The sequence below is a fragment of the Neophocaena asiaeorientalis genome, unplaced genomic scaffold (genome assembly GCF_003031525.2).
Source record: "Neophocaena asiaeorientalis asiaeorientalis breed wild unplaced genomic scaffold, Neophocaena_asiaeorientalis_V1.1 scaffold127, whole genome shotgun sequence".
In the NCBI taxonomy this organism is placed as follows: domain Eukaryota; kingdom Metazoa; phylum Chordata; class Mammalia; order Artiodactyla; family Phocoenidae; genus Neophocaena; species Neophocaena asiaeorientalis.
The window spans coordinates 5,618,548-5,642,188 of record NW_020175414.1 but is presented as its reverse complement, the minus strand read 5'-3'; the positions used below and the strand labels follow the sequence as shown (position 1 = coordinate 5,642,188).

At 34.4% G+C, this 23,641-nt stretch overlaps 1 protein-coding gene across 1 annotated transcript in view; it reads left to right on the top strand.

The window, feature by feature from the left end:
- DIAPH3 (diaphanous related formin 3) overlaps nucleotides 1–23,641 on the top strand; it is a 408,148-nt gene that overhangs the window by 107,677 nt on the left and 276,830 nt on the right. The window contains 3 exon segments of the mRNA XM_024767214.1: nucleotides 8,686–8,778; nucleotides 15,772–15,866; nucleotides 19,868–19,969. Coding sequence (XP_024622982.1) covers nucleotides 8,686–8,778; nucleotides 15,772–15,866; nucleotides 19,868–19,969 — 290 coding nt within the window.

Below are 23,641 nucleotides of genomic sequence, written 5' to 3'. Positions count from 1 at the left end.
TGTCGATGATTGTTCAGCAGTTAGTTGTGATTCTGGTGTTCTCGAAAGAGGGAGTGAGAGCATCGACCTTCTCCCTATTTAATATGGCATTGCTTTATATCTGTCAGTTAATATAATTTGTTACTTTTTCTATTCCCAGGTTACTTAGCACTGTGTGTACAAATACTAATAAGTTGGCTTATTAAGTCTTTCCATTCTACAGCATGCTAGATATCCTGAATTACCTGTGTCCTCATTTGGACTTAATCCTTCTTTTAAATTAGGAATGTACACTGAGTTCTCATTCTTTTCATAATAAGGTTCTTTTCCCCTTCAGTTGATTCTCTTGTGTATGCATTAGCATGTCATACATTAACTTTTATTCTTTGCTTTGTAATTTCTTTAGCAGAGGTATATTTCTACTTTCTAATATCATCAGAGGATATATGGGAGTAGCTTGTACTGGCAAAAACAATAGTTAGAAAAAATATTTTTTATGAATACACATATTATTCTATGAATGGGAAACAGCAGCATTCAGAAATAATTCATAGGGGTCGGTTCTAGAAACATTCCTTATAGTGGGGAGATTTTTAGGATACAATTTAGGGATGTTTTTATAAGAAGTGATGAGCTAAGAAAGATCATGTGAGAATGGGCTTCATTCTCTGGTAGCTGAGTGATTCCTTTTATTTTCTTCCCTCATACCTATGGTTTATTCAATCAAAACTCATCTCAATTTGTAACTAATTTAATTAAAACAATTAACACTAAGTTATACATGATAAATAGGCTTAACTGTCCTAGGGTTATTTTTCACCCCAGCAAAGCTTGTTGAGTTAAAAAAAGTTGTTGAATATGTGATTTTGAAGGGTGTTGATAATTTTATTTGGTTTGAACTCCTGTTTTTCTGCTATTTAAGTCTTTGGTCATTAAGGGGTGTTTACACGCAAGGGAACCTGAAGAAAGTGGTTCTTTTAGTTTGTAGTGGTAATACTTTTGAGATGAGCAATATTGCTTATTTCTGTGGTTGCAAAGGTCCTTAGAGATGAAGTAGTTTCTATAACAGTTTGTTTTTATCAGCTTGTCTTTTCATATAGGAAAAAGAGATGCAGAAAACAAATTGCTTTTAGTTAAGTATGTAGAAATCATGTGATCACTTTGAAGTATATGTTTATGTTTTTTATAAAGTGTATTCTCAATGCCTTAATAATCCTTTTGTACATCATTTAAAAAAAAATCTAGCTACACCTCTAGTTCAAGGCTTGTTAAGTAGTGAAATCCTTCTCCCTTATCCATATAGGACTTGAGTTATAGAGAAAAAGTCCTTCAAGAAAAGTTGTTTTATACCCTTGTCTTCTAATTGTATAGAGAAATGTGCATTTATTTGCTATACTTTTGATCGTTACTGATGTTGAAATCATCTATTCCATAAGATTTTATTTAGTGGTTCAACTAGTCTTCTTATATACTGTATAATTCTTAGCCTTGGGTTGCCAAACAGACATCTTTTTGCTAGTAAAATGCTCTGATTAGTTATGGCAGTCATATATTAATATTTGAGTAAAAAAATAATCTGTTTCTGCCCTATTTATTTTCTTTGCAGTTAGGCACATAGCCATTTATTTTTGTGCCTAGAAATATTAAAACTGGGTTTGACAGATCAGATATGACTAAAGCTATTTATACAATTATAGTTTTCAGTACCAAAGTGTTTACTTTGATATTTTGCGAAGGGGATAGTGCCAACTTAGAAAATGCTAATTTATTCCAAGTTTTCACTTTTTTCTATGGATTTTGTATGTATCTTCTGTCTTCGAGCTGCCTAAATCTTCCTTGAAACCATATCGTCCTATCACAACTCCAGCAGTACTAACTCTCAGAAATCTGCTTTGTTTTCTCAACCATTCACCTGTTCTCAATACCACCCCTAAGACTTCCATTCCGTTCACCCCATGTAGCTGAATAACTGCGCCTCATCCAAAGGGAGCCACCATGTGAGAGTAGTGATGGGTGAATTCTCGACTTTCCCTTTGGAAGTATAGTTTTTTTCCATAACTTTAAATTCTGCTCATTGTGTTCAGGAGACCAAGCATTTGTCTTCCTTCCCTGGGTCCACTCACTGCCTCACCTACTCTCCCAGTAAACATGTACAGCAAAGGAAAATTCCATTACCTGAAAAAGCAACGCTTGGGGAGTTAACTTCCTCTTATGAGCTTGGTTGCAGACTGTTTTCCTGCTGCAGATTCCCTGTCCCAGAGCTGCTCTGGGCCTGTGATGCAGTGGTCAGTGTTCTTGTCTAGGATCTGGTGACAGCCGAGGCCTCTGTGTGACCTCGTGCAAGTAACTCACATTTTCTCTACTTAGGTTTCCTCACTGATGGATGAGGTAGTTAAACTTCATATTCAAGGGCTGTTTGCTTCTAAATTTCGGCCCAATAAATTTTTGATACTCTTTATTGGCCTCTTAGAACCTCAGTAGTTAGAAAAGTCAGGAAGAAAAACAACCACAATTGTGCAAATAATCTCTAGTTTATAGCTCTCTCCCTGCCCCCACCTTTCACCCTATTTGAAGGTTGTGGTAGGCCTCAGTTTTCATTTCCTAATCATATGATTTATGTTCGCTTTATTTCTGTAGTTGAGATGATTTTTATTGGCTTCTTTCAGTGTCATAGAGAATGGTTATTTAATCATTCAGTCACTTCCTTTTATCCTCTGAAGGCTAGTGCTATAATAATCTAATGAACAAAAAAAACATAATTTATTTTAAACATACAACATGTAAAATTTAATAGCACTTGTACTAAATGAAAACCAGAAAAAATTAAAATGCTTAGTATTTTAAAAACGTTGTCATAAGACAGTTACCCAGGAAGCTCTGACAAAAATAGAATAAAAAATTACTATTCACATTTACTGATTTAAAATACGCAACTGTGGAAAGAGAAACTATAGTATTTATTACACTTTGTGCTTCTACTAGGTACTCACACGTTTAGAACTGTGCACATTCTAGAATTGTTTGCAGTGGTTAAATAATGTACCGTAAAATTTATGTGGAATCCTATTCCTAGAAAAAGGTCACATTTTTAATAAATCTGATTAGAAAATAATGGAAAATGAACTAGAGTAAGATGTATAACCATGTACCATGGAACTGTGATATTTAATGGAAAATTTAGTATGAAAGAAAAGATTTTGAAAGGAGATTCTTTATATAATTTTGCTGCTATTTTTGAAACTTTGAAAATAGGAAAAGAATAAAGAGAAAATGTAATTAAAAAAGACTTTTTCAGTTCATAGCTCTCGGCAACAAAGAGTTTTGTCATCTTTGACTCCTTTCTGACATAAAACCCTCATGAAATGCGGCATATGCTGTGTTAGTGATCAGAACCATTCTTGAACAGGATTAATCTTCTCTCGGAAAAATGTAGCCTTACTCAACATCTCTAGGAAGTAAGGTTAAACACGGACTTCTAATGGCAGAAAAGCTAGATCACAAGTACAGATGGCACTAATAATCTGACTTTATGACTCATACTTGAGGAGAGCTAGTCTTTTAGTGAAAATGTGTTGGTACTGGGTTTAGAATAGGAGCTCCACCAGTGGATGGGATGAATCTAAAATGTGCTCGCCTCTGGGCTCCTGAGCTGTGGTCAGGCACTCTGTTTCTTATCCCTTTTTTCTCTGTCACTGCAGAGGTAGGGGATGGTTTCAGGAAGGTAATGATCATTTCACTTCATTCTCACAAGTCCTTAGAGGGCCAGTGTCTCCAGGTGAGGGATGTAAGCCGCAGTGGACTGTGTCTGGTACTCTGTGGGGCCAGGATGACAGAACGTGGCATTGAGATTCCAAGCCTGAGTTCCCTGCAGGACCCTGCACTCTCCTGGCTAGTATTCCACAGAGATACTGTCAGCATGGGAAACTGAAACAGGATTTTGTGAAAAAATTTCATTCCTGCTAAACAGCCTCCTTTATTCTTACTCCTCTTTAATGCATCCCTGTTGTTGTCAACATGTATATCCTGCTTTATCAGTGACATTTGCATAAACATTTTCACTGGTTTTACTCTGATTTGAGGCAGTCCATTATCTGGCTGTGTTTTTTCCCCAGCAGTACTTTTCATTATTTCTCAGTATGAAAGATTTTAACCAAATCAGTCTGTTTGGATAATAAACTGATTATCTGGTTTCATATCTACATAAGCATATTTCTACCTTTTTTTTTTTGAATCTTGTTTTCTGTCTTAGAAAACTCTGCTTCTTCCCCCCTTTACCCTATTTCCATTCCATCTTTCCCCAGCCATCCTTTGACTATATGGAGCAGATAAGAGAGGAGAAAGCCATGATTTCATTGCATTATGGGCATGCTGATACATTAAACTCAATAAGAGTCTAATTTGTCATTTTTATAAAAAAGCTGAATTGGTTAAAATTGCTTCAGTTTCTGATTTGCAGGTTAAAGTGGTCAAGATTGCTAGATAAACTTTTTTCTTTTCTTAATGTGACACCTAACATATTTTACAACTAGTGGAAAGAATATTAGAGTCAAAGTGTAATGACCCTTATTCTTTTATCAGATCTGTTGCTTTTAAAGCTACTTACCTTAAGCATTATCTTTCTCATCATGATTATGATGATGATGATAGTAGTCACAGAAATAGTATTACTCTTATGAGAATTATATAAGCAAGTGCAACAGAAAGTGTTCAGTGCAATGCCTAGTAGATGTTCAGTCAATATTATTTAAAATTTAAGGTTATTCGTTTCTTAGACTTTTTTCTTTATGTAGACCAGAAAATGTTTCAGAATGTGGCAGGTTCTGCTGTTGAGAAATAAACTGATTTTTAAAAACTTAGAATCAGCCTTTTTCTTGAGGATAAAGATAGGAAAATAAAATGTATACATTTTCTAACGAGTAAAGGATTGCCATTTGGTCAGGTTGAGGAAAGGAAGTTCACTAATAAAATTTTTACTCGCCTTCATCTGAAAATTTTAACCAGTATAACAAGACAAGGAAAAGATTTCAATACTAGGAATAAGGAGACAAATGTGTCATTATTTGCTGATACTTGGAGAACCTGTGACAGTCAGTAGAATAATTATTAGGACTGATACCTGTATCATTGTTTCAGGTTTCTCTTCTGTACATTCAGCTGCCTCTTGTACATGACTATGTGGAGATAAAAGAGCTCCTCAAACTACACATGTTTAAAACTGGACTAGGTCAAAACTGTTCCTCATTTGTTGCTGAATTAAATAAACAGCACCACCATCATCTGCCTGGTTACTTAAACCCTTCTTTCTCCTTTAGTCTGCAGGTATATACATACCTACAGACATTTACTGAGCTTCTGTTACGTTCCAGGCTTGACGCTCAGTATACAACGGTGAACAAAGTTCCTGCCTCTAGCAACTTGCTTTCTAATGGGGGAAGAGAGACAGTATCAGATTTATGATATGTGAGGAGTAAGTGCTTTGGAGGAGAAAAAAGGCAGAGTGATGTTGATAGAAAATACTGGGCGGGGGTTGGGGTGCTATTCTGTATAAGGAAGTGAGAGAAGTAAACCTTTTCTGTTAAGGTTTAACAGGAGTCTTTTGCTGCGTTGTGGTGAAGAGACTGCAGTTGGTCAAGCTTGGAAATGGGGAGACTAGTTAGAAAGCAATTGTGATCCAGGTGAGAAAGGATGGTAGCCACAAGCGGGGGAGTATAGTAGCCCCTGCTTATTTTAGTGAATATTAAATTTTAAATCTAATATTAAATTTTAGTGAATATTTTAGAGTTAGAATTGATGGGGTTCACTGATGGACTAAATGTAGTTTTGGGTTAATGGAAAGAGGATGACTTCAAGCTTTGTGACTTGAGCAATTGAAATAAGAGCATTCCCATTTCTAAGATGAGGAAAATTCCAGGAAGAGCAGCATGGAGGTGTGTGAATGTGGGTTTTGGACACGTGAAGTTGAAGGTGCCCATTAGACATCCAAGTAGAGGTGTGAGAATAGGCAGTTGGATAGTCAAGTTGGAGCTCAAGAGATGGGTCTGGACTGGATTCTGCTTTGAGGGCTCATCTATTCTCTCCATCCTGGTGGTCTGGGTGAGGTCCCATTTTTTTCTCATTTGGATTACTACAACTCCCTTCTGTCTTGCCCTTCTACAATTGTTTTTGCCACTCTTTCAATACACCTTCAGTAAGCTGAGTTTTTTCTAAAATTCAGTTCTTTTGATGTCTCTCTCATGCTTAAGCCTTCACTGGCTCCACATTGCTCGGAGGATAAAAGCCAGAATTCTTATCATGGCTTAAAAGGTCTTGCATGATCTGATGTCTGATTAATTTCTGGTGTCATTTATTTACACCCAATATTCTTTGCTCTTCTTCTTTTTTAAAAAATTATTTATTTATTTTTGGCTGCGTTGGGTCTTCGTTGCGCGCACGGGCTTTCTCTAGTTGTGGTGAACTGGTGTTACTCTTTGTTGCGGCGTGCGGGCTTCTCATTGCGGTGGCTTCTCTTATTGTGGAGCATGGACTATAGGCACGTGGGCTTCAGTAGTTGTGGCACGCAGTCTCAGTAGTTGTGGCTTGTGGTCTCTAGAGCACAGGCTCAGTAGCTGTGGCACATGCTCCATGGCTCACAGGCCCAGCCGCTCCGCGGCATGTGGGGTCTTCCCAGACTGGGGCATGAACCCGTGTCCCCTGCATCGGCAGGCAGACTCTCAACCACTGCGCCCCCAGGGAAGACCCCAGCTCTTATTATTCTTAATTCTCTCTGTGCCCTTCAAGTTCTTGCAGAACCTGAAACACTATCCTTCTGTTATCTGTCTGTGTCCTTCCTTCCCGCACCCTAAAACTTTCTCACCTGGCTAACTTCTTTTCGCTTTCTAGCTTTTGCTTAGATATCATGAAGACTGTCTCTGGCAAGTATAGATTAATTTTCTTTAATATCCTGTGGTTCTTACCCAAACACAGAAGATATATCTATGTACTGTAAGTGCCATTTACTTTGCAGTCCTCTCTATTGGTCCTTAAATTCTTTGAGGTCAAGACATCTCCATTTTGTCTAGCATGGTCTTTTTAAATTGGTGCTTAATAAATACTTCTTACTTGAATGAAAGAATAAATAAGTAAAGTGAATGATTATAAAACATATATGTAAAATTCAACAGTTTCTGTATTCCAGCAGTAACTAGTTGCAAAGTATAGTGGGGAAATGTAGAATTAATCAGTACCCTGAGGAGTATAATAGGAGTGTAATAGACATACTTAGGATACCTAACACTAACAATAAATACACAGGATGCCTACACAGAGTGCTGTGTTAAATTGAAGAGTTATAGACACATGTCATGTTCATTTTTAGGAAGTTTAGAAATTGTCAACATATCAAATTTGCCTGAATCTGTTTACAAACGCCTTGCAATTCAAATACAATTCAAGTGGATTTTATTTTTGGAACTTCGGAATTACTCTAAGGTTCCTGTGGAAAAATAAATGAGAAAAGTGAAGCAAGTTTAGAAAAGGAAGAAAAGTAATTTGAACAGCCAATTATATAGTAAGATATATCATAAATCCTATAGTGCTTAAGACAGAATGATAATAGCACAAGAGTAGTACATGGAACAGTGGAGCAGAATTAGAAGTCCAGGAAAACACATAGAATAAAAGTGTAATATAAAATCAGTTGAGGAAGATGGTTGATTATTCATAAAATGATAGAGATAATTAGTTAATAAACATTTTGAAAAGTATAAAATTTGATCCCTATTTCACACTATGTACCTAAACATGTAATTATAATGCTTTTCTGATATACAAAGAATTTAATTATAATGTGCTATCTTGTATATGAAGATTGTTTTTGAAGTTATTCTTCTTCAACATTAGTGATTTATTTGTACGTATCTAACTAAACAATTTGATCCGTTGTTCTTTGTTATCAAGATCCTAATTTTGTAAAGATGACTTACGTTCATCAGAAGTGCTGTCAACCTATGCAAAAGAGAGGAGAGGAAAGATGACAGGATCGCTTTATTGGTTACAGCTGTTAACCTTGACTATCATGTGCTGTGCTATAATCACAGTTCATATATTGTTGTTTAGCATGATGTATTTATTCTCTTACTTATTTTTTAGCAAAGACAGAGAGGTTAAATGCATTTGCTGAGTTTTAAAAGCTCAGATAAAGTAGGTTGATTATCAAAATTTGAATATTTTTCAAAGATTTGGAAAACGAATTGTAAACATTCTACTCTTCAAGTTTTATATGAGCTGTCTTTTTAAATGAACAAGGTATATCAAACGTAAAACAGCTGGGTGTTTGTCTTTGTTTAGTGCTCTTAGAGCTAACTCCTTAACCTATCCTAAGTGTAATACATTTACTTTTATAATTGTGTACTGTACATTGTTCCAAGGAGCTAACTGTACTTATTCTTCACCTGATAGCATTGGTTTCCATGGTGCACATCAGCTTTGTTTTTGTTTTTGCTGTTTAGACCTCTAAATATTTACTCTTAGTAGTTTTTCTAGGGAAAGAGCCGCCACTCCCTATCTGAAATAGTTTAGGGCTTGGGATATCTATTATTCTATTATTTTTATAACTGATTTAAATGATTTATATCTTTTTTTAGATTCTTTTATGACAAAGTTCATATCCTGTCTTTTGGCAATTGAGTGCCTACCACCCTTAACATGGATCTATCCTTGGTTTTACAGAGAGAAGAGAAGAAGATTTTGAAGAGAAGAAAGCTATTAAGAAAAGAATTAAAGAACTTAAATTTCTAGATTCTAAAGTTGCCCAGAACCTTTGTAAGTATCAGATTTCAATACAATTAAATTAGTGAGACACACCACTGAACACACTGGTTCCTTTAAATTATTTCATTTTCTTTTTGACTTGCTTTTCATTTTATGTTAATTTTATTATTATCATTTATAATAAATTCAAAGATAATTTTCCTTTCCTTTAGGTAAATTATGAGTTAAATTCTTCAAAAGATTAATGCATATTAGAAGATAAAACTAAGAAAGGGAAATATATTTCCCGTAACTGAAAAGAGACCTACCCTTTAAAGTCTTTCTTTTAAGTATAACAGTAAAGAATTATGGAATTTAGGTGATGACATAATATTTTGAAAAATATTGGTAGTGGATTATTTCTTCTATACCGCTGAATCTCTATTATTTGTGATACTTGATCACACACAAAGGAGGTTGGAATGTTAATGGAAATAAGGATGATGATTAAAATGAATTCTGTTATCCCATCTGAGCAGTTCAAAGCCTTTCCTCAAAAGTACTGACTGGAAATATTTTAGATTTAATTATTGTTACAGGAGCTAAATTCTTAGTATTGAATTGTTTTCCTGACTGAATTATTGTGGGAGAAGAGGGCAAATAGTTTTGCTTCTGACTGATTTCTAACTGCATCTTAAATGCATCAAAGATAGTTCTATTTGGAACTGAGATAGTATGATCTGGATATATTACTTTTCTGATGCTATAAGAGGGATAAAATATGGAGAGTCTAGAGGCATGAAGAGCTAACATGGCTTTTAGTCTGCTTTTCAATTATTACATTCCTCAAGTGAGCTTTTTGCAAGTATTGGGACAAAACAATTCTTGATGAGAGGATAAAGATCCATGCTATTGATTAAAGAGGGAGTTAAGTTAGTGTACAGAGAAGGCAGAGTTGACATTCCTTTTGTGAAAGGTTTGGAACCCTCTTGCTTTGCAACTCATTATGGCAGAGGGCCATCTCTTTTCTGCAGTGTAAGCCTGACAGAATCCCCACGGGCAGTGTGCAGACATTAGTGCTATTGGCCAATACACAGTTTTCTATTTCTGGGCACATACCTGCCCCTTTCAAGTTAGGTGGTACCATGTGACCTGCTTGGGCCAATGAAAATATCAATGGGGATGAGGTAACTTATGTGTGGAAGCGTTAATTGCTGATGGGAGCAGTGCTCTCTGCCCCGCACCCAGAGTGGTGTTCATCATCCTGATATGAGGATGATAAGTAAAAGAGCCTGTCTTCCTGGTGTGTGATGGACATGTAGTCTGAATTAGAAATATGTTTTGCAGGGGAGGTTAGACCAGTGAAATTTTGGGGTTTGCTATGTGATACAGATATTTCAGGGCATTTCCCTCTTAAAGGAACATTGTCTCTGTTAAAAGAATTAGTAACTTAGATAATGTCAAAAAGTTCTATACTCTGTGATTTGAAAGATGATTTTTGTCTTGAAAAATGTTTATGACCTGCGTTACAAATTGTCTTGTTAGGTAGGTGTCCTAAAGAAATATCATTTTGAGTATAATTCTTTTTAGATGGGTTAGCCATGATAAGATAGCCTAAATAGCCATCTCAAAGTTGAATACTTGACTTGTTGAATAGGATTCTACTTACATATTACACACATGTGCTAAATGGGATTTCAAATTTAACTGTAATAGCTGGTGTGCTAGTTCTGTATTTAGCTCTTTAACCTTTACTACAGTCTCATCATGTAGGTAGTAGTATTGACATTGTAAGTAGGGTATCTGGTGGGTGTAGCAGTTCAGTGACTTGAAAAAGATTGCTGATTTTGAAAATGGCCAGTAGGTATAGGGCATATTTATTCCTGTTTAGAGATAACAAAATTATATTATCATAAAGAAGGATATTGTTGTCTGGGTTGCTGTAGCTAGGGCATATGTATTCATTCATTTAATTGTTATACATGTTTTAACGTATAAGATCAAAAGGTCAGAATTCATACCAGGTCATCATATTATGAGGTAATCCATCTCAGATTATTCTTACCCTCTCTGATTGTAGCAAGTGTTATGATTTAAGCTTTAAGAAGCTTTAGCAGCCTATAATCTTTACTGTAATTATAGTCTGATTCACAGCTGGTTTTTGTCTAGGAAATTCAGAGTCTTCTGAGATACTGAATTCTGAGAAGAGTCTTGTGATGGTGACAAGACTCTATCATATCACTTAGAAATCTAAGATACTTTCTCTTAGATTTCCCTTAACTGAAATATTTCACAGAGTTTTGCAGAAAGGATCTAAAATCCACAGATTTATTTACCTATTTATTTAAAGGTGGGTTGGGATCCGTATATTTTGAGTTTGTAAAGGTTTTGGCAGACTCTGGGCTCAGTTTAAAAGATAGAATTCTAGCCATTCTAGGATCAAGAGATGGCTCAGGAGTTTTACAAGGTTCATATGCTTTACCAGATTTTTTGGAGTGGGTAGTAGAGCTATAAAGGGAGGAACCCTGAAACCTAGGAATTAATGTAAAGGTTTAAATATTTATAAGTTCCCTTGCAAAAAACATGTGTGACTGGTTCCAAAATCTGCACATTTTACACTCCTTCACTGCATTCAAAGCTTCCCACTGGGGTCAATATAATCACATTTTGAAGGATAAAATGCATGGTAGTACAAAGATTCAGTTTAATGGATATTTTTTAAGCTTTAAATGAGTATCTCATTATTCTCAATAACTTAAAAATTTTTTTAAAGGTCTATGCTTATTTTCTGATTTGTGTTATGCATTAGGCATTTTCAACTCTTCTGTAGTTTATTTGCCCTTAGTTATAGCAAATGTTTTCCCCAAAACTTATTCATAAACTATAAAAAAAACATAGTTCAATCTTTATAAATACATCTGTTTAATATATATGTTAATTATGGAATAATACCTGAAAGTAGTGGATGAATTACAAATATAGAAGAAAGTTAATGAATAAGTCACGTCTGTCTGCAAAGTAGGTTTTTCTATTCACATTTAATTTTTTCTTTCATGTATTATTGTATGTTGTTAAACATGTATTATTAATTGTACATTATGTTATTTATGTTTATATAGTTACGTAATTGTATAAGTGAGATCATATAGTTGTTTTATTTGCAAAGTTAGGGGGTCCCCAAGGCTACCTTTACTTCTGACACCAGTTGCAAATTTGGGGGTCCCTAAGACCACTCTTAAGTTTGATAATTTGTTAGAAGGACTCACAGAATTGACTGAAAGCTGTTTTACTCATGGTTATAGTTTATTACAGCAAAATGGTACAGATTAAAATTGGCAAAGGGAAGAGGCATGTGGAGCAGGGTCCAGGAGAGTTGTAAGCATAAAGTTTGTAGTTGTCCTCTCCCAGTGGAGCCATGGACAGTAGTAGCTTCTCCCAGCAATGATGTGTGACAGTTCTCACAGATTATTGCCAATAGAGATGCTCACCCTAGCCTTGGTGTTCAGAGTTTTTACTGGGTCTTGATTATAGCTGAACTCCCATATGATGGCCTTAGTTCCCAGCCCCTCCACAGCTCAAGCTAATATTGTGTGACCCAAAGCCCCCACCATAAATCACATTATTAGCATAAACTGTCTGGTGTGGTCCAGTGAATGCCCCCTGTAAACAAAGACACTTTTTTCACACAGAGCATTAGGGCTTACAGAATACCTCATAGGAGCCAGACCTTACTTGGGTAAACTTAATCCTTTACCACACAGTATGTCACCTTTTTCCAAAACTTAATCCTTTACCACACAGTATGTCGCCATTTTCCACCAGATATATAAATCAAACATTCATACCTAAAGAAATGGAACATTACTAATACTTAGGGACTTATATATGACCCTCTCTAATCTTATCCCCCTTCCTGTGAGAAGTAACCTTATCCTGAATCTTGAGTTAAATATTCCCTTCCTTTTTTCTCTACAGTTTTACCAACCACATACATGTTCCTAAACAATAAGTTGTTGGTTTTGACTAATATTGAATATTACATGTACAAAATCACACCATGTTAATGCATCTAGCTGTAGTGTATTCACTTTCATTGCAGTTTAGTGTGTATAACATTCTTTGAATATTATACTTTATTTCATTCGACCTCTGGGTTGTTTCCTACTTTTGGTGATACTAAGGGTGTGGCTTACTATAGTTCTCAGGCTAAATGTCATCCATTGCCTGCTTTTTTAAACAGGTTTTATTGGAACTTAGCCAGGGCCGTCTTTTACATATTATCTGTGGCTGCTTTGGGGGCTGCAATAGCAGAGTTGAGTAGTTGTGATAGACTGTATAGCTCACAAAACCTAAAATATTTACCATGTAGCCGTTTACAGAAAAAGTTTGGCTTTTCTCTAAGTATACCTCTACCCTAAGTATATATACCCGTTCTGCATTCGTACCAATTTTCTCTTCCAGTATCAAAGCTTGAGTGTTCCCACTGTACAAACTCTCCCATGCTTGGTGTTTTACAAGAAGCTAATGTAGCTTTAAAGAAAAAATTATGTTTAGGACTTGTTGAGCCTCCTTGTTCTGATGATTTGTCTCTCTCTAAAATTCTGGAAAATGACATTTTCTCTTTAAATATCCTTCTTCCCTGGTGTGTGTGTGTGTGTGTGTGTGTGTGTGTGTGTGTGTGTGTGCGCGCGTGCGTGTGCGTGCGTGTGCGCACGCACGCGCGCGTGTCTGTGTATGTGCATGTGTTCCTTTTGGAACTCCAAGAAGACATTTTTAGGTGTCCTTACTCATCTTCTATGTCTCTTAACCTAGTACTTTTCCATCTCTTTGTCTTTGTGTTTGGGGTAGCTTCTCTGCCTATGTCACCAATTTTCTCTTTATCTCATGTCTAATCCATGTGAGTTTTCCGTTTCAGTAGCTAAATATATTTATTTTTAAAGTTTTTTTCTCCCTCAAATCTTTGTTTCTCTTTAATAATGTTCTTTTCTTTCCTGTCCAGTGTTTCAAACTTTTCTTTCATTTCTTTAAATAATTATTTCATTTTCTTCAGGATTTCTATTTTCCTTTCTTTCACTACAGCTCAGAAATAGATTTAAGGTTAAGATAAAAAATAACTTTTAAAAAATATTTCAAGGTTCTCTGTCTACTTTGCCATGCTGCCTGAAATACAAAATTTCTTTCTCTCAATTAGTATATTATACCTTGGTATAATTCTTTCCTTTTAATCTTGCTATTTAACATTATAACCTTTTCTATGTTTTGTTATTGTGTCCATGGTTAGGTTTCTTGAGTAGAATTTACTGTCTCTCAAAGGGAATTTTAAGGATTCTGATTAATCTTACTATCTTTCTAAGTTTGCAATACAGGTACTATCTTAACAATTTGCCTTCTCAATTTGCTTACTTCTGATGTTTAACATATTATTTATTATTTTTTGTAACTTTTTTCTTATTCCTTTGCGTTTTCATACATTTTTCTCATTTTCCTATTTGGACCTCATTGTTTTCTTTTTTTTTTTTTTGGACCTCATTATTTTCTAAATGAAGTGGGAGAAAGCCCTCTGAATTTTGAGGCAGGTTTATCCCCCCAATTTCCTTGCTTTCTAATTGTTTTAAGTGCTTTTAATTGTTTTAGTGTTTTCTTTTTATTTTTTCAGATATCAATCTTTTCATATGTTTTTCTCTAACCATAAATGAGCTAATTTGCCATGCTAAATTTCTTTTAGTATTCCTATTTGTTAATATTTATATTTAATCCTACAATCATATGCAACTTGTTTTATACATGATGTACAGATTTAGATTTTATTCCCTCTTTCAATTATTCATTGATTATCTCTTTGAGATCATATAGTTATTATATTTTTGTGCTTTCTAATGTCTATAATGGGGTTATCCTTTTATAATTCCACTAATCTCTATCTTTTACAATATCATTTAGCTCCTTTGTTCCACCTTATGCTTGGGATATTGAGGATTATACACATTTATAATTTCTAGCACTTTTATCCCACATTTATGATTGTGTGAGTTCAAAATGTGTGAATGAAGCTGATGATAACACAGATGGTGCTCTCATTGTTCGTCTGTAATTGATCCATGGTATCCTCAGGAATACAGCCTTACTCCAAGAAAGATCATGTTTTCTCTGTCTTATGTAAAATAGTGTTTTTATATGAAAATACCTACAAGTGAAATGATATGTTTGGTATATAAAACAAAGTAGTAAGTAGTGGTAGCAAGGTCTGTGTGTGTACAAGAAGTGACATCTGTCACTGGACAGAAGAAACAATAATACTAGTCAAATAAGGGGTAAACAGTAAAAGCATTAAATCTAATGCTATGAAAATATTCTTATATACTTTTGAAATCATTGTGTTTTAACATAAGATGTATGAGGTATAAAAATGGAAATAATGTTGAAATTCTCAGTAATAACATATTATCCCATCTAGTCCATTTGGACAATTTTCCATTGAAATTTGTGTTCTAATATTGCATATTTAAGCTTTAGTTACATAAAAAAGGTATTTCTCTGGCATATTGTCTACAATATTTCTGAACAGTGAAGTGCTATTATAACTTGGAAAAGTGTTAATGCACTGCTTAGCAGTTTTCTTAAAAAAATTTTTTTCCTGAACTATTTAGTAAGGCCAGAAGAAATTATGCGGGCTAATAACACACATGAGTAGATAAATATTACATGTACATATTGAGGTTTTATGGTTCTTTTCATTACAGTGTGATATCTCTATAGTGTTCTAAACATATTTCAGTTTTCTAAAATCACATCAAAATTGGCACCATTCCTATGTTAGGCTAATAACTAAGCATTAAAAATCAACCTCAGAACCAGCATAATAATATAGGACTGTTGTTTAAACACTAGTTCTAAAACTGGAGGAGGGTATAAAATGTGGTAATGAAAGTTTCCCCCACAGTAATTATATTAAATAATTAAAATCTCTCACTTTATGAATTATTTTTGATTTTATATATAGAACTACATCTCAAATTGTTTTCTTACCTTCTTCATTATGAACCTTTTTTTTCCTCTTCCTCTTAGCAATCTTCCTGAGTTCTTTTCGGGTGCCATATGAGGAAATCAAAATGATGATATTGGAAGTGGATGAAACACAGTTGGGAGAGTCTATGATTCAGGTAAACAAACAGGCAGAGAGCTTAAATTCCAATATTTCATTGCAAGCTTCTCATTAAATAGAAATCTGTAAGTGAAGCAAAATTCTTAAACTAAATCATTCAACTGGAAAATCATTGCTGCATAATTAGTTTGAGCATAACTTCTGCATTGCCAGGAGATAAAGCTCTGCATCTTCTCTTAACTGCAAACTAAATATAATGCTATCAAATGATTACATTTCAATTATTTCAAATGACTGTTTTTGAAAGGCAAATTGTTTACTTTTACATGTATGTTTATGTTTTTGTTACAGTTAAGCCTAGTAATATGCTAATTTAAATATATTTGTATAATCCTTATAGAATGTATTTTTCTTGGGCTTATATGTCTTATAAAGGTATATTATTGTTTGGTATAGAATATTGAGGGAATTTTCTCTTTATTTAGAGTTATCTTGATTAACGACCCTTACTTGAGTCATTTGTGTTCCCATGAATTCTAGAAATTTGTTTGCATGGTATTCTGAATCATTCAGAAGGCTGGAAGATTTTTAAAATATTTTCTACTCACAGGATTATTTAATGAGTGCTAGTATGGTTTCAGAATTACTTGCTGAATTCTATACATAAGGTACAGTAATGCATGTCTTGACAGAATTTAAAGTTGGAGAAGCAGACCACAAATCATACAGTGGGAGAATAATATCTTCAGTTTGCTATCTTTTATTCTTATTAGTTATGTTAACAACTGATTAAAAATATTCTAGATGTTTTAATCCATCAGTAAGTGGTATCCTTGGAAGTTCTTGGTTTTGTCTGTCCCATCTTCTAAGTGTGGTGGTAATATATAATCCCATCAGTGATTTGTGCTGAGTCTCAGACTCATAAACTACCTAATTCAACAAACCTTTTTCAAGCATTTTTTTTCCCTCTAGTAGTTTCTCTTTACTACATTTTGTGTTTATTGCTGTTGATCGTGAATGTGCTTTGTTCTTGAGAGTAGATTTGTAAGTCCTTCAACAGAATATTTCTACTTAATGCATATGTATTTTTTACAATGTATTTGTTAAATATTTACAGAGTAGCTTTTAAGTTGATTATATGAATATTTTGGATGATCATGTGGCTTTTGTTGTTTGAGATGGAAAAAAGTTTGCATTTTAAAATTCATGTCCTAAGAACATTCAGTTCCATATAATTTATTAATATATTAGTTTTCTATTACTGCTTTAACAATTTACCACAAATCTAGTGGCTTACTATAAAACAAATGTATTACATTTTTGTAGAACAGAAGTCTGGTGTGGGCCTTACCGTGCCAAAGTCCAGGTGTCAGCAGACTTGCATTCCTTTCCGAAGGCTTCAGAGGAGAGTTCATTTCTTTGTCTTTTCCAGCTCCTCATGGTTGCCTGCATTCCTTGGCTGGTTGATGCCTCCCTTTAATTTCCAAGCCAGCAATGTTGCAGCTCTCTGTTCCTGTCTTATATAGTCACATCTTCCTCTTACTCTGTTATTCTCTCCCTCTTCCACTTTTAATGACCTTTGTGATTACATTGGGCACATTGGATAATCCAGGATAATCTCTCTAGTTTAGGGTCAGCTGATAGCAACTTTAATTCCATCCCAAACCCTAATTCCCTTTGTCATGTAACCTAATATTTCACAGGTTCTGAGGATTAGGTGTGAACATTTTAGTGGGATTGGGGCATTATTCTGGTTATCACACTTGCTAAATATAAAACCAATCTTATGAATTTAAAATCTAAAAATTTAGTTTAGACATATGCAAAGTCTTCAAATATTCATTAACAATAAGAATTTTATGCTATTTGAAGTCTTGTTTTTAATTTTAAAAATACTTTCTAATTGTAAAGTGAAGAACTTGCCTGTTTTGAACAGGGCATGGAAAAAGCATTACTTTGTAATAATCATTATTTTGGTAGGCTTTGTTCATTGTCATGATCTTATTATGGCATATCTAGTTATTTATTCATATATAACAAGATGTCAGTATTGATGTCATCTTTGCATGTTATTTTTCCACCTCGTTGTTACCCATTTACCTTTGTCCCATCAGTCTTTAATTAATTAATTAATTTAGCACGTATTTCATGGTGCTCACCATGTGCAGGGCATGGTGTTAGGCTCAATCGGACATAGACTTTACCTTTCTGGAGTGGCAAGGGAGATGGCATTTATATATAACTATAATACAGGATAAACATGGCTGTGTTGAGGTTGTTTTAGAACTAGGTAATGTGCTAAGTGTGCGTATCTGTGTGTAAGTGTCCTTAAAGGTTGAATATGGCATGTATGTAGAAAAAAGCAGAGGGATCATGTGAGGGAAAAGCTGGGTGTGTGGGGGCAACTGAAGAATTTAGTTCAATAGGAGCTTAGGATGGGAAATATGATGCAGGGAGAGACAAAGGAAGGTCGGGCCTGTACTCTTACAAATCACAATAGTTTCATTACTTTAGAAAGCAAAAATAATGAAGTGAAAAATTAATGAATTTGTGATGAAAGATGAAAACTTAAGTATATATTAACTAAAAATACTTAAGGGGATATGATGATTATCTGAAAGGATGCTGAAGAAATTCAGAAGCCCAATGTAATAAATAGATCAGATGTCAACTAGAATGATTAAAAGAAAATATTAATAACCAGGTGTTTTGATCTCAGGCAATTCTACTAAGGGAAGCTTCTGTTTATATGGGAAAATCATATACCTTTATTGTTTTTATTCAGTTTGATAGTATTAATGGTGAATACTTTTTTTAGGGATGATCTTAAATTGCCACTTTTTTGTTTGTTTTTGGCCAGTCAACCAAGTTTATGTCCAAAGGTACACAGTGAGTCAAAAACTTGTTCTTTGATCTAACTCTTTGATATGTAACATTCTCTAACATTATTTTTTAACTAATAACACCTTTGGGGTTATTTTTCCTCCTTAAATATATTCAGCATGATGTAGGGTTAATTATAATTTGTACTTGACTTTGGGCTTGTACAGAGTTTATAGATGGTGTAATTTGGAATTGTGAGCACCAACCACTCTTTTCTTTCTTAATTTTAATATCCGTATACTAACTCGCTATAATACTATTATAGTCGATTATATTTTGATTATATTTTGATACAGAGGATCTATATAGACTTTGTCTAAGGGATGGTTTAACAGAGAAGTGTAATTATATTTATTCCCTTGGTCTTTCTCCATTGGGAGTGTTTCTGTTGTCTAAGTGTGTGGCTTGTGACATGTTGACATGTCCTGAAATGGAAGTGATCCATATCTGTGGCTGTGCGTGGACAAAGGAGCCAGAACAACCAAATGAACCTGTGGTTTCTGGGCTGCAGATGATATAGGCAAAGGGCTGTTACAGCCATGGCACTTAAGTTCTCTCTATATGCTTTCATCTGCAAGGTGTATCATCCTGTGTCTTCAATGCCTTTTCAAATTTTCTTTCACATCAGAAAAGTTACTTTGTTTTAGAGATGTCTTCATTTTTATTATTAAAACTGTAATCATATTGGTTAAATCTTGTAAATGCTGTCATTAAAATTCCCTTGATTTCTTTTCCATTCTTTACCTTGCCTATTAATAGCAATATGATGATTTCTTTTATCCCTGTGAGTGAAGTGCTAAAATATGTTTGGCTTTGCCTGAAATTTATGACATTTAATTCCCTAAAGCTGAAATGTAATTGATCACATTTATCCAGGTGAGAAAGCTGTTCCTTTGGTATAGGTTGAATTCTTCTTTCTCCAATATATAGCTACTCAAATAAACATTCAGTAGTACTTGATTTGAATATATAATAACCCTGGATAGAGAAGAGGAAAATTTTTGTTTTCAAGATGCAGAGAATGTAGCTTAAGGTTTAGTATTAGGGAGGTTACCTAGAAATAAAACTAAAGATTAACTTCTTCAATGATTTCCTTCCCATAGTTTATTAAAATTTTTTCCTAGAATTTAAGAAGCATATTTAGTGAAGATATTTTCTTTTGGTTTTAATTTTTAGAACTTAATGAAGCATCTTCCTGATCAAGAACAGTTAAATTCACTGTCTCAATTCAAGAGTGACTATAACAACTTATGTGAACCCGAGCAGTTTGCTGTTGTGGTAAGTACTGTCTCTCAGTGTCAGCTCTCTTTGGAGGGGATTTTTATACTGTGCAAAAACAGAGAAAAGGAAATGTAAGGCTTTTCATTTCACATCATCATTGCTCAAAAACATTTAATGTCCATCTTGCATTTTTTTTTAAACCTGAGGATATTTATGGGAAATTATCTTGATTTTAAAATATATATTGAAATTCTAGCCATAAATGAAGTCCAAGGGTTTTTTTCAAAAGCATAAACATGATTTTTTTTAAAGTTCTCCTTTTAATGTCAAAATGTAAAATGAAACCTGTACTCCTAAGACTAGAGAGTATATTTGTGATTTATTCTAGAGCTGTGTATTCCAACATATTGCAAGAGTAGCTTCAGTTTTTCATTCTAATCATTCACTTCAGTTCATCTCATATTTTAGACTCTGAAATTAGAAATATAGTCTCTTTCTTGGCAATGAGGGTGAAAAATGAATACATTTTAGAAAATCTTCAAGACACCTTGATAATTACCTTGTTCCGGCTTCCTACTTTATAGAAGTTGGGGTCTAAAGAGGTGAAAAAAGACTTTCCAGTGTTATATATTAGTGGTATTGTAACTTTAAGATTTTTTATCAAGCTTTCTTTTCTCCTGCTCTTTCCTTCTACCATTAAATTATCATTTTGAGATTGGTTACACTCAGCCATCATGATGATATTTTAAAGTAGTATTTCATTTTTTTTAATATATAAGATTATTTTTTTCCTGCAGCCTTCAGCTATATTATTACCAACTTCCAGGGACATGATGGAATTGTATTTGATATAATTTTGAAAATTTGGGTTGGATAGCTAAAGGACTATGTCTACATACTATATTTGGCATGTTGTCGACGTTTGCTCTTAAACTCCTTCCTCTGTCTTCATGAACCCATTCTACTCAGCCCTCCCTACAGCACCTCCCCTCCTCCCTCACCCCTCCATCCTGAACCCAAAGTTCACAAACTCAGAAGAAAAAAAAGCACCTTTTTCCTGTTCACAGCCTTATAATTTTTATTATAAAACTTTTAAATTTATTATCTTTAGAAAAATGCTTTTTTTTACCCAATTCTCCAGAGTACTCTTTCCTCTTCATCTTGTTTTTCTCTTTTCTTTTTTTTTAATTTCCTTATTTATTTTCTTTCACCTGGTCACTCTGTCGTTCTCTTGATCCCTATTTGGCATAATATCTTCCATATGAGACACAAGAGAATTTGCATTACATTTTTAACCGCAGACTACTTAGAGTTTTGATTTTTGCCCATCTTTTTTGACTCTTGAATGAAAAGCATAACATGTAAAATTATAATTTTGAAATATTCCCATCCACATTAAGCCTGAAACACATGCAAACTTATGTGAAAATGTCTATTTAACGAGTAACCTTTTATGTTGCATATCATCACAGAGATTTAAAACTATTCCCATGTTCTTTCTAGTGATTGTCACGGAAGAATGAACTCAAACTTGCAGATATTTCAGGTTTATTTAAATAGCCAGGTTATGCCCGCCTTTGAAAACGAGAGTTCACATCAAAGAGATATGATTTACAAGCAGTGTGCTCAGAGGGATCAGAAAGTTAAAACAATTATATTCCCAGATACCAGAGCTAGAGGTTATAGTTTTGATTTTAAGACAGAAATGGATCACTTCCATTTCAGGACAGGTCAACACAAACTTGACCTTGACTCTCCACATTCCATGCTGGATCATACCTGACTATAAATGGAATATAATGAGAAAGGAGTGACGCTGTTGAAAACCATCTGCTATGGAAATATGAACAGAGCTTCATTACCTGTTGATTATGAATATTCCTAAAAATATTGTTTCAAGTTCTGGTTTGTGTTGTACTAACATTGTAAAATATAATTGTCTTGGTGAAGAAAGCAGAAAGACAGTTGAAGAAAAAATGAGGGGGAGGGGGTGACAAATGGTAATGTTCTTCAACTTCACCTTTTTTTCCATATCAATTATTCACCATTTCCAATCTGGCTCTCCCTACGTCTCAAACTCCCGCCCATCCCCCAAAAGACAGGAAAATTTGCTTAGAGTTCTGAACAATACTTGAGAGTTACCCAAAAAATGATGAACAGCATGGAATGCCTTGAAGTTTTCTGTTCTCCTTTCTGGATTAAAAGCTCAATAAGTTCACTAATTCATTAAAGAGTGATGTGTTTTCAATTTATCGACATTGTATAAATGATATAAATTTGGTGGTTTTAGGAAACTGATTATAATTACCAGGTACATTTTTAAAGATTCCTATAATGCTGTTTTATTTTTATTATTATTTTTGCGGTACGCGGGTGTCTCACTGCCGTGGCCTCTCCCATTACTGAGCACAGGCTCCGGACGCACAGGCCCAGCGGCCATTGTTCACGGGCCCAGCCGCTCCGCGGCATGCGGGATCCTCCCAGACCGGGGAACGAAACCGCGCCCCCCGCATCGGCAGGCGGACCCTCAACCACTGCGCCACCAGGGAAGCCCTGTTTTATTTTAAAAGTTATATGCTTAATGTAATTGTGTATATGTCAAAGACGGGCTGTTATCTTGAGTTAAGCTAAACTGCAGATTCCTACAAGACTTTTCTCTTGTAGAAAAGCCTTTACTTATTGACTAAACCTAAAGTGCTAATCATTTCTAGATGAAAACTCATCACAGAGTCATAAACAAGGAAGAGTCAAAGGTTGGGATAATCTTTGCACCCAAATAGGGCCAAAGCTTGCCTTTTTATTTGTTTTCACTATAGATAGACTTGCTGTTAGCTCTGTTTCATCTTCAGGTTCTATACACTGATATTGTGATTTCTAGCATTGTTTTCATTTTAACAAAAATCAGTTAAAACCCTGCAGTTGTGTTACTTGCCAGTCAGTTTACATTTTTCTTTTATCCAGTTATGTAAATTCATTAATTTGACTCATGTGAATTACAGAAGTATTCTTTTTAAATAAACACTCAAATTTGATACAATCGATAAAGTCACTAAGGTTGTTTGCATTATATAATCAACTTTAATTCCAAACAAGAATTATGTAAAATAGTAAATAAACAAAATGCAGCTTACCTGGACATCTGTGTTTGTTTACATTATTTCTCTTTGGTAGAAAGGCAGTGTTCAAAAGTAACACATCTAAAATGCTAATAACCAATGTCAATTAAAGACCAAATAGAATGGATAAAATATAACATATAAATTAGAAATATGTTCTACTTTTGTCATGTATTACATACAACTATCCAGGGTTCTATGTCCTATAGAGTATGGTATACAAATATAGTATTCAGAAATATGTGAATATCCATTAAGTTGTACATCCTTTAAGCTTTCTTTCAACCACTAAACCATTTGCTATGTCTATATTCTTTCCAGGTTTCCTGTAATACAGAGTTTCATATCCACTTTTATTTATTTCTCCCTTGAAATTGGAAGCAAAATTCTTTAATCCTGATATTATCTCTATTCTTTAAAAAACAGTCTTAATGCAGGTGTACTAGACCTGGGTACTTTTATGGTTCTAAGGGTTTAGTTACTCATCTGTTATTACTGGTAATTCAGAATCTTAAGGTATCTCCCTGAACTAATTCTCCCTGCAGCCCTTCTGACTCAGGCATTGGCCAGTTTGAGCAGGACAGTTCTCAGGTGTTCCAGAGCTGGCCCTGTC